Source organism: Antedon mediterranea, chromosome 9, assembly GCF_964355755.1.
Source record: "Antedon mediterranea chromosome 9, ecAntMedi1.1, whole genome shotgun sequence".
In the NCBI taxonomy this organism is placed as follows: Eukaryota; Metazoa; Echinodermata; class Crinoidea; order Comatulida; family Antedonidae; genus Antedon; species Antedon mediterranea.
The window spans coordinates 21,834,659-21,847,115 of record NC_092678.1 but is presented as its reverse complement, the minus strand read 5'-3'; the positions used below and the strand labels follow the sequence as shown (position 1 = coordinate 21,847,115).

The window sequence follows — 12,457 nt, the reverse complement described above, 5'->3', positions numbered from 1 at the left end:
ATGTTTTAGTATAATAATCATTATCATAATCATCATTATCTTACAATCATTACTCAATCAATCAAACATTGTTTTCCATAACATGAAATGTTATCTATCAATTTCATCTTTTTCTGTAGGAGGTAAAGGTAGTGTCCTAAGTTCTATCCAAGGAGTTGGAAATGTTATGACCCACATGGTCCTAGGCACCGGATTACCAATCCCAGTGGAGCCAGTCAGCGGATCGGCCCCAGCAAAATCTCCTGAAAAACTAGGCCATAAGAAAGAGGATGAAAAGGTTATGGAGACAAAACTCAAGATTATTCAAATTTTAAAGGTACTGTGTAATACCCCTTTAACATCAATTTAACGAATTAATAATGTCCACATCCTATTTTGCGAATCATTTTCGTCCAGTCTGATTTTTATTCCATCTTTTTTTGTCTTTGCTTGTTCATCTTCTACCTCCAACCTCAATTTTTACTTGTGTTGTTTGTTAGCACGAAGTGCCTACAATTTTTAAGTTATCATTCTGAATTTGTCAGTGTAAATAGGTATATACCTACATAACATGCCTATTGTAATTTTTATAAATCTGTTGGTTAATAACGTCACAAATAAAAGGAAGAAAAATTGTATTCTTTTAACATGCACCCTCTTTGGCAATATTTTGCCAAGTACTTCACTCAGTTTCTGACTGCTTTCATTTGTTTGTTTGTAGTTCATTCTTGATGTAAGACTTGATTTCCGGATATCTTGTTTACTCTCAATCTTCAAACGAGAGTTTGATGAGAATAAAGAACAAGACAATGATGGACTGTTGATTGACGGCACTGATGGACCAGGTATGTTTTGAAATAAACGTAGATGTACTATTAATTAAATGTAATAAATATAATGTATTGTGACTTAGAAGTGGGAAAGTAATACTTTTGCAATTTTACTCCATTCGATTTTTAAACATTTTGTTTTAGGTATCAACTTAGATGCAATTGGAGACAAAGCTGAAACAATTTTTGAGGGAAAGTATGTACCAAACATTTTTTTTTTCTCAATACAACATTTACTCTATGTTTTGTATGTTGTTTGAACAGCACTGTTGGTTTTATGAAAATGTTTTCTGAAAAAAATTAATTGATAAACAAATAATTTTTACAATGTAACTACAGAATTCAATTGTTAATTTTTCTAAACATATTCACACTTTATATGCTTATTTGTAAAATTGTTTATAAATACTGTTTAGCATTAATTACCTTATAATTTACCCGCTCTGCTGGAGCAGCTCTCAGGATTCCGATGCAGTAGACCGTGACTTGTTAAAAGAGCAGCTCTATGTACGTTTGAACTCGCTGAATTTTTCGCCCGTTGATGCGCGAATTTTACAGGGAGTGCTTAATCAGTATATAGACATGGATGTTGTTCCTCAGTGAGTAAATCGAGCAATCAGATTTGTTCTTTGCCTGGATAGTTACATTTATTATGGGGTTGAGGTTTGATCCTACTTTGAAGCATCTTGCCCCCAGGTTTTTGTTTTTTTTCTTTCAATGTATATTTATGTTTATTTATTTTGTTGTTTTTTGTCTGTTTGATTTTTTATTTTTTTTATTTGGTTACTTGTTGTTGGTATGTTTATATATAACTTTTTTTTTGTATATCTTCCCGTATATAGAGTGGAAACAACCCATACTTTGTTCTAGTTCTGTTTAAAGATATATTGTCTCCTGAAAAAATGTTTTTTTTTGTTGAATATGTCATTTTAATATATCTTTGACCAAAAAACGGATTTGAAAAAATATATTTTCCTGAAGAAACTGTAATTTAAATTTTGTTTTTGGTTAAATTAAACCGTTTTAATAGTTTGTCTTTTTATGAAAGTGAAATCATAATTTGTTTTCCTTTTGTTTTCTATAAAAGTCAGTAACGAACTTATTAAAACTGCAAAATGGCCTATTTAATGTCTGATTTTAGTAATCTTCATTTTGTCATGTTTTTGGGGACAATATATCTTGGAATGGTTCATTTTAAATCCTGCTTTTAGCGCAGTAAATTATAAATACTTTTGTGATAGTAATGCTATATTACCAAAATTGGGAGGGAGGAGTTTGCGATTGCAAGAAGCGATGCCAAGGCAACGAACCACCATTAATGTTACAATCATCTACAAATCAGCAGTACAAAGGCTTTTCATTGCTTCTGCAATTCAAAATTTAGTCGTAGAATAGACTCCCAGAACGTACCCATGATTGTTACATATTGTTTCATAGTCTTGCCATCGTACATTGTGCAATTGAAAACAACAAAAACCAAAAACATGTCGATAATAAATTCTGGTATTAATGGAAGGCACAATGTAAAGATGAGTAGGTTAAGGTCATGGTTTAAATCTTATTCAGATCTTTTATTTTCATGCGAGCATAATCTATATAATAAGTTTATATCATTATTTTGCATGTACAGTATCCATATGACAATATTTTCAATATGGAATATGCGTATCCTTTATATGTTGTGCAATAATATGTATTTAGCATGATGGAATAATTTAAAGTAGATTTATGATTTTACTATAAATACAATTGTTGTTTGCTCATGATTGAGATGGTCAAGTAAAGGTAGTGAGAACTGGATTGTATGGAATATCAAATTATACAGTGAATTCTCCCAAATTCTGTTTCAATTTATTCTCTCATTTTCAACCACAAAAGAGCACTCATTATAGTGTGACAAGCCTATCACACTACTTAGTGTATTACCTGACAGACTTTTTGGCCCACAAAGAGTGTTGAGTTTTAGGAGTGTAGACTGTATAATGATTAAGAAGATCAGGTAATATGATGGGCCTCATCACTGTTCATTAAAAGGATCAATCTCTATTAAGAAGAATAGAATGGTAAGTTCCAATATAGAAATGGGTGCTTACAACATGAACAGGTCCTTACAATTGTAAAGGCATTTAATACTGCTTCTGTACATAATCATCTCAAGATTATTCTGCAGTTACTGCAGTAACTACATTTGTTTACTGCAATAATTGATTATTTTAGTTGCATAAATGGGTTAAAGGTAGAAACATTTTGACATGGTTTGTAAACTGGAGAAAAATTGAGTTTAAAAAAAGATATTTTGATTTTTAGAAACCTTGAAACTTTATGAATGGTAATGTAACATTTTATTTTATAATCAACTCATATGGTTTATTTTGGTTTTATTTGGTATCTCCTTTTTCTAAATTTTTTAACTATTGGAGTATTTTTGTATATTATTTTTTTTCGCAAACTTATTACTAACATTTTGTTTTAGTGTTGACGGACCTGACCTTGATTTAGACGGCGACGGCGGCAGAATGTTTTTGCGTGTTCTTCTCCATCTTACTATGCATGACTATCCGCCACTTGTGTCTGGCGCCCTCACACTGCTCTTCCGACATTTCAGCCAACGACAAGAAGTGTTAAGCGCATTTAAGCAGGTTTGAATTTAAATCATGTTATGTTTGAACTCCTGGAAAAATAATTACATTTTAAAAAGAACTGCTGGAGGAAAATATAAGTTGTTCATTCAACATGTAGATTTTTTGGAAATTATTGAAATGAAATTTGTGTTCCTTATAGGTCCAGTTGCTAGTATCGAACAATGATGTCGAAAATTACAAACAGATCAAAGCTAATTTGGACGAGCTAAGGCTATTGGTCGAAAAATCGGAGTTGTGGGTATACAAGAGCAAATCGAGTGATTCAGATAAGAAGAAGAAGGACAAGAAAGATAAAAAGGATAAGAAAGATGATGGAGGGAAGAAAGATAAAAAGAAAAAGTTACTGGTTGGTATTCTTTCAACTATTAGCCAATCACAAAGAAGCAATTTGTGTTATACTATCACCCTAATGAATAAGTAATAAGTTAGTTTTAAGTATTTCTGATAAATTAGCCAATCAGAAATAAGCAATTTGTCTTATATTATCATCCTCATGAATAAGTAATAAGTTAATTTTAAGTATTTCTGATAAATTAGCCAATCAGAAATAAGCAATTTGTCTTATATTATCATCCTCATGAATAAGTAATAAGTTAATTTTAAGTATTTCTGATAAATTAGCCAATCAGAAAGAAGCAATTTGTATGACATCATTCTCACACTGTTGTTTGTGATATATAGAACGTTTACTATCTAAAGACACAATGAAATCATATCACAACCATATTTGAGCACATCACACTTTTTTGTCAAACTAGTTTCATAGTGTAGTATTTATTTTATATGAATTATTTGTTTCTTTGTCAGCCTTTACCAACAACAGTTGCAGATGGTGACGTTGCCAACCTAGACCAAGGTCCTGCTCTGGATCCTGCCAGCATACAGAATTATAAAACTATTCAAAGCGTAAGATATTCTAAAGTGTTGTTATGTCTCCTCTTTCTTTCCATTTTATGTGTCGCCTTTCTTTGTTCAATAATCCACATCTTTTTTAAGTTGCTAAACCATCTCTGCATTTCCTAAGTCTATTTTGTGACAATAGCTTGTGTTCTCCAGAGGGAGTGCTTAAGATACTCCTGGACCATAATGGACAAGTCCACAACCACGCCCTCATGTGGGAACATTCCAACGTACCACGTCATCATTTGTTTTAGTAACGTGACATCACATCCTCTGTTGTCCACTTGTTCCATGTTACCAGACTTCATTCCACTTCTTCATGCCATTTACATTATCTTCCCAGTTGAATTCTCATTTTTTCCTTGTCATTTGTGGTCATCCTCACATTGTACATGTAATGGGCTGTAGACAAGATCCAGGGTTTAATACTGACGTAGTGCCAGAGTTGTAACTCACGACTCTTTTAACTTCACTCACTAAGCCTCAAATAAGACTTAGTTTATAAGCATGATAAATTATTATATAGATCAATCCTGTAATTGGCGAGTTACTCGCTGTTGGATGCATATGAAATTTAAAAGAAATGTTTATCCATCATATGGTTCACCCTGTGGTAAATTATGGCTCAAGCTACATCTTCAACAACTTCCATTACACCCATTACATTCAGACATCATTATAAGTAGATCAGGAAGGGTTAGACTGACACAGGAAAAAATATCCACAAACCGTTTCAGATTTTCACCAATGTACAAGCATGCAATTTATTTAACAAAAACTTTTCAAGATAGTCACTTGTATCATTTGTATTTATTTATATAGTTATCACGCCGTATTATTTATTCTACTCAGGTACAAAACATATCTCGAAATTGTTAACAATTTTGACAATAAAGTTATCTTTTATCTTGTAACTTCCACAATATTGTCTAACAATGTAAACCAGTATTGAAAGTGTGTAAAGCCCAATAATATTCTGTACTCACTATCACTCACTATCATCACAAGATTGTTATGTGCTAATGGTGTAATATATTTTATTTTAGATTCTCATTCATCTGAAGAATCTATGTATTTCACACAATGCAAACAGTAAAAAGAATCGAAAACATGAACAAAGATTGTTGCGCAATATGGGAGCACATGCCGTTGTCTTGGAACTTCTTCAAATTCCTTATGAAAAGGTAAGGCATCTCTTGTATGGTCTTGACACAAGAACGATTTTAAACATCACATGGAATTTAAAATTTTACGAATAATATTATTATACTATTATTACTTACCTACCTACTTATGCCTGTAAAACATTCTCTATTGTTCTCTGGTCTGGTAATAGTTTTCCAGCTGAGCCAAATTTTCTTCAACCCCTCTGTCGGGTTTTTCTTTGGCCTTGTCAGCATTTTTTAATCTGCATTTTCCTGGAGAATGTTCTATCCCGCTTAATTTTCTTTTCTAACTCTCTTTCCTATTTTTAGTTCACAGATGTTCGTATGCATGTTCTGATGAAGCTTGCTCATGAGTTCTTGCAGAACTTCTGTTATGGTAACCCATCTAACCAGGCTCTGCTACATAAGCACATAGACAGGTTCCTTACACCTGGGGTAAGTGTCTTGTTACCCCGAGAACTATGCATATTGTGTAGTTGGTGGGCCTAGAACTTCTGTTATGGTATTAAACCGATCTAACCAGGCTCTGCTACATAAGCACATAGACAGGTTCCTTACACCTGGGGTAAGTGTGTTGTTACCCCCAGAACTATGCATATTGTGTAGTTGGTGGGCCTAGAACTTCTGTTATGGTAACCCATCTAACCAGGCTCTGCTACATAAGCACATAGACAGGTTCCTTACACCTGGGGTAAGTGTCTTGTTACCCCCAGAACTATGCATATTGTGTAGTTGGTGGGCCTAAAACTTCTGTTATGGTAACCCATCTAACCAGGCTCTGCTACATAAGCACATAGACAGGTTCCTTACACCTGGGGTAAGTGTGCTGTTACCCCCTGAACTACGCATATTGTGAAGTTGGTGGGCCTAGAACTTCTGTTATGGTAACCCATCCAACCAGACTCTACTACATAAGCACATAGACAGTTCCTCACACCTGGGGTAAGTGTTATATTGTGCCCAGGACTACGCATGGTATTTTGTTGGTGGGCCTAGAACTTCTGTAGCTTCTCTTTTTTAAATAAAAAGCCTGTCTAAATTCATAGAATAGTAACAGTATTTCTGTTTACTTGCTAGGCCCTTCAAGCGCAAACCATGAGGCACATTTACATGGACAACACCCAGCTATGCAATGAGATCACGGAGAAGGTGGTGCAACACTTCGTTCACTGTATTGAAACTCAGGGAAGACATGTTGAATATATTAAGTTTCTGCAGACGATTGTGAAAGCTGAACAGTTTATTCGCAAGACTCAGGACATGGTCATGTCGGAGGTAATATTTGTTTCAATTTTTGTCACCCTTTCATGTTCTAATTCTGTAGTCTTTAATCTCTCTACACAACGCCCATACTATGAGAAGCACTTTATCCTTTTTCATGTACACATTTTTTACATTACATTGTATGTTGCAACTGCAAGTGATTCATAAATCTCTTATTTTTCGTTGTCAGCTCATAAATGCGGGAGAAGACGTGCTCCTGTTTTACTCCGACAAAGCTTCATTCCAAATACTTATTGGACTTATGCAACACGATAAGGAGCGTATAGATGATGAGAGCCCTCTGTTGTACCACATCAACCTTGTACAGCTATTAGCCTATTGTACAGAGGGCAAGAACGTTTACACAGAAATTAAAAGTCATCACTTGCTGCCACTTGATGATATCGTTCAGGTTGTAACCCATGATGATTGCCTACCTGAAGTAAGTGGTCTTAAGAAATCATTGTTTAGAACCAGTTCCATATTGTGAAGTTAGAATGTAGCTACTACAGTAGAGTCATACCTTTTCTGACTGTTGATTACACTTTTGGGCTAGGGGCCTGAAATACTAGATATTTATGGCCTAAATACCAAGCAATCTTGGCATAGCCGTGGAAAATAACAGACACTCTTATGGCCAACTCAGACAGCATTACACGACAAGGTGGTTTCTGAGTTAAATCCTGACGAATCGTCTTGATAGCATCGGCCAAAGTTTTTAGGTTGTCAGAAGAACTTTAAACATGTTTAATTTTCACCTGACAAGACAACTTGTCATACAAGTTGACTTTATGGGTCCAGATAATCAAATAATGCGAATGTTGCTTATCAAAATTTTACAAACACTTTAAATAAAACAATTGATAATTGTTTCCCTTTAAAACGAATTAGAAATAAGGCGAACAAGTTAAAATCTCCTTGGATCACAGCTGAAATTGCCAGAGCTATCTCTCAAAAACATAAATTATATAAAAAGTACAAACAAAATAACACCACTACTAATAAAAGTACGTACATACATTTTAGAAACAAGTTAACCACTACTATTAGAAATCGGAAAAAAGAATATTATATGGTCCAGTTTGAACGAAATAAACAAGATATTAAAAAAACGTGGACAATCCTAAATGATATAATGGGTAGGAAAAAGACTACCAATTTGCCTACAAAAATAAAATTGGGTACTGAGACTTTCTCTGATAATGATGAGAAAGCTGATGCATTCAACTCTTTTTTTATTAATATTGGAGAAAAACTAAATAATAAATTTAGGCATGAATCTCAAAATGAAGAAATCACCCACAGAACTTTCTTAAAGGGAAATTTTACCTCTTCAATGTTTTTTAAGCCTGTTACTGAACATGAACTTAACCACTATATTAAAAACACAAAGAATACTTCTCCTGGCCATGATGGTATAAGTGCCCAACTCATAAAATCTGCTTCCCCGTTTATTTTAAAACCTTTATTGCATATTATTAATACGTCATTATCATCGGGCTGTGTCCCGGCTGATATAAAAATTGCTAAAGTTATCCCGGTATTTAAGAATGGTGACATCTCCGATATAAATAATTATCGGCCTATTTCCATTTTACCCTTTTTTTCCAAAATATTTGAGAGGATTGTGTATGATCAAACGATTTGTTACCTCTCAAAATATAACGTACTGAGTAAAACACAGTATGGATTTAGACAACACCATTCAACTAGTCATGCTTTAATACAATCGATTGAAAAAATCACAAACGCTATTGAGAATAAAGAGTTCACACTAGGAGTTTTCCTTGATTTATCAAAAGCGTTTGATACAATCGATCATGATGTATTATTAGATAAGTTAAGATTTTATGGTATAAGAGGAGTTCCGCTAAACTGGTTCTCAAACTATCTTAAAAAAAGACTACAATACACATTTATTGCAATGACCTTTGTCCGCAAATCATACACACAGCTAATCCACTACATATTTCTCCCTACCCCTGTCCCTCTGACAACAAAATGTGTTTTTCTTAAAGGTGAAAAATGCGTATATATATTTTCTGAATCATTGTTACGTTGACACAGAAGTTGAGATGAAAGAAATTTACACTAGTCATCACATGTGGAAGCTGTTTGAAAACTTTCTAGTGGACATGGCTATGGTAAGACCTGATTGTTACAAACATAAACTAACATTGTTTATAGTGGAGCAACTGTAATATACAGACTTCCCAACTCTCCCCTTAATCGCAGGAGTTTCCTGATATATTCAGTCATCTTAACTCAAAAGGTGCAATTTCTGACCATTCTTGTTGATATGAAAAAAAGACATACTAATAATGTATAAATGTATTATCTTGCCTTTACTGTTAGGCCCTTTGTTGCTAACTAAGGTAAACAACCTGTTAGTGTCGGTTTCATCGCTGTTGGTTGACAACTGAATAAAATAAAATAAAATAAATAAAATAACTTTTGGTCAGGTTCAGTTTTCAGCCACCTTGACCTTCTTGGAGTATACCATTATTATCTTATAATTAAATGTAATTGGAATTGTTTTATGCTTTTGTAAAAAGTTATATTAAAGTAGTCATGAAAATGTTGGTAGTCCATCTCAGAAATAGATATATGTATTGAAGCACAGCACTGTAAAGCTCAGTCTAAATCACTATCAAACAATATGTGAAAAAAAAAAGTGTGGACATAATGATGTCATATTACTACCATATTTGGGCACATCACACTTTTGTTGTCAAACCAATTTCATTGTGTAGACAGACACCAACCATAGTGTATTTTTTATCTGTTGGGTTTATCTCTTCTGTAGGTATGTAACGCAACCCATGATCGCAAGCATGCGGACATCATGTTAGAAAAGTACATAACGGAGACAGTATGCAGCATTATAACTCAATTCTTTAGCTCACCCTTCTATGATCAAACAACCACTGTACAGGTGAGATACAAGTCAAGTGTTTACTGTAATATAGATATTTGGAATAGTGACGATCTTAGGAACAAAATATATCATGTGATTGTGTGCATGTCAGTGGCCGTATTTACCAGTCACTTGAGACAGGCTTCTTTGCCCTATTCCTTGACACTTTATTGATGGTTTGTGGGTTGAGACAGGCTTCTTTGCCCTATTCCTTGACACTTTATTGATGGTTTGTGGGTTGAGACAGGCTTCTTTGCCCTATTCCTTGACACTTTATTGATGGTTTGTGGGTTGAGACAGGCTTCTTTGCCCTATTCCTTGACACTTTATTGATGGTTTGTGGGTTCAGGCAAAGAATATATATCACAAGAATGAGTAATCCGCGATTTTCCCTGTAACAGTAATATTGTCCATGTGGTAGGGCGCCGCCATAAGTGTGGATGTATCTGGGATGTATACAACTTTTTGTGAAGGTTTCACTAATCAAATGCTGGACCACCGGAGTATTTTCCGATGATAAAAATGTTATCAACTACATGCCAACATCATGTTAAATACTATTTGAATATTTAATTGTTCGTTTTATGCAATTTTTTTAGTAAAAACTGCCGTATAAACAGTTTGATTTATCAACCGGGCGCTACGATAGCGTGACCGGGCGTGTTGGTGTTTACGCGTTTTCACGAAGGATAGTTTAATAATATTCCTATATTTAACTGGTTTCTGGTAAAACAAATAAATGTTAATGACATTTAACATTTTCTCCTATTAATAATATGTGTTTTATACTAATTTATATCATAAAAACAATACTTAATTTACCGGGCGTACAGTAGTACACGGCAATGGTAAAGAATAGGCCGTGCTGAGTAATATTCGTTGATTTTTGGTGTTGCTGTGTTAAGCTCAGTTCCCACGATCGGTTTTTTTCTTCCGTCTTCCAAAGGGACACTGTATTGATTGATGGAAAGTGCCTGTTTCCAGTCACCTTTAGGGTCAAATCTATTATTTTAACTGCTCCCTTGTGTATAAAAGAGAGAAAATAGTGACTTATAAGTTTTAGTGCATGTCCTATTATTAACGAAACTGACACCAGTTTTTTACACCAATAGCCAATCAGATGGGCAGGAATTGGCTTGGTAGGGATCAACATCTGAATATTGTAGCAGAGAGATATAATATAGTTCACTATATATCTTTTGATTATAGATACCTGAAATAACTTTAGTTAGGAGTTGAATGGAATACAAAGATTATAAAGTGTTATTAAAAGTCATAATATATTATATATTTATATATAATTATAGATAAAATTATTATATTTTTCTATGTCTTCTACTTCCAGTTCCTTTATTAAATCATGGTATGCTCCATGGGATTTTCGCCGCTGTATCCATGGTTTCACCCACACACTGCGTTTCTTTTGCAATCGTTTATTTAGTTCTCTTACCATATACAAAATGATCAAAACTTTCGGAAGTAACACTAAATCCATTTCGATTTGTATTAAGAATATACAATATCACAATTGAATTCTAAATGATAACTAGACATGAAACTCGTCACTTTGACGAGTTAGTTATCCGCACGACAAACGCCACGTGCACGTCATACGTTGGAATATTGCACACTGATAAAGATTATGGCATTATGACCTGAACTGAAGAATATCATACGTTTTTAGTGCTGAATTCAGTCTATTTTGTGTCATATAGTATATACATGCAAACAGTAAAATCTGCATACATATTACATACAGTGTAGAATAGGTGAAATTACGGAACCCGCAATTTATTCAAATTTTTAACATGGTTACGGTATCAAAATGAAACACTAAGATAGCAATTTCGGGAGGAAATTATCTCAGTAACAACATATTAACGTGTAGAAGAAATTTGAATACGTGAAATATTGATGCGCGTTCTTTTAAATGTAATGAATGATGACGCAAAATATGAAAATACGACATTTTTTATTTAACTGGCCATATGATGACGTCACAACATGCGATTGGCAAAATGTTCACAGGATTTCGTATCTACAATCCAATAGCTTCCAGAAAATGTTTTAATCGTGATTATCACATTTTATTCTTACGAGCTACAACAGATAAAAATTTACTGTAAAGATGAAATTAATGACCCACGTAATTAAAATTTTTAGGCATGATGACCTCATAAAAATTTAAATATTTTTAACTTGTGCGAAAGATAGTTGATTTACCTAGACAATATTAAAATCGGCGTGAAAATGGAAAACTGATAAGTGGCGATGCGTTGTGATGAGCTATGACGAAAGATACAAAAATCCTAAATTTTATATTCACGTGGCCATACGATGACGTCACAATGTCCGGTTAGCCATAAAAATACATGATCCGATATCTACAACTCATCAACTTCCAGAATTTGTCATCCACAAAAAGTTGATCGTGTAGTTTAGAAATTATGACTGTTTAAAAAAAGGCATAATTTTGACAAATTTTTGAACTTTTTCATCAAAAACGCGCGCAAATTGTCCAATTCGACGTGCTCGTATGACGTAACTTTAAGTCGAAATTGTTTAAAAGTTGGTAAAATTACTAGAAAAGGCTGGACAAATATAAATCACGCGAAAAAAATATGTTTTTAATGCTACGTGCGCACCACACACGTAAAAATTTGCGCACGCGTGGGAATTTTTGACATGCTTAAAATGACATGAAACTCGTAGAAAATTGAATAGAAATTAATTTTGCGCATTTTAAAATTTTAAATGCGC

General features: G+C 33.8%; 1 protein-coding gene across 1 annotated transcript in view; it reads left to right on the top strand.

Moving 5' to 3' along the window:
• Positions 1-12,457, top strand: part of LOC140058609 (inositol 1,4,5-trisphosphate receptor-like) — a 79,368-nt gene that overhangs the window by 42,506 nt on the left and 24,405 nt on the right. The window contains exons 24-36 of the mRNA XM_072104292.1: positions 120-316; positions 701-824; positions 954-1,005; positions 1,265-1,408; positions 3,283-3,448; positions 3,591-3,797; positions 4,259-4,357; positions 5,398-5,535; positions 5,827-5,952; positions 6,595-6,792; positions 6,971-7,222; positions 8,799-8,924; positions 9,587-9,715. Coding sequence (XP_071960393.1) covers positions 120-316; positions 701-824; positions 954-1,005; positions 1,265-1,408; positions 3,283-3,448; positions 3,591-3,797; positions 4,259-4,357; positions 5,398-5,535; positions 5,827-5,952; positions 6,595-6,792; positions 6,971-7,222; positions 8,799-8,924; positions 9,587-9,715 — 1,958 coding nt within the window. The remainder of the gene's footprint in view (positions 1-119; positions 317-700; positions 825-953; positions 1,006-1,264; positions 1,409-3,282; positions 3,449-3,590; positions 3,798-4,258; positions 4,358-5,397; positions 5,536-5,826; positions 5,953-6,594; positions 6,793-6,970; positions 7,223-8,798; positions 8,925-9,586; positions 9,716-12,457) is intronic.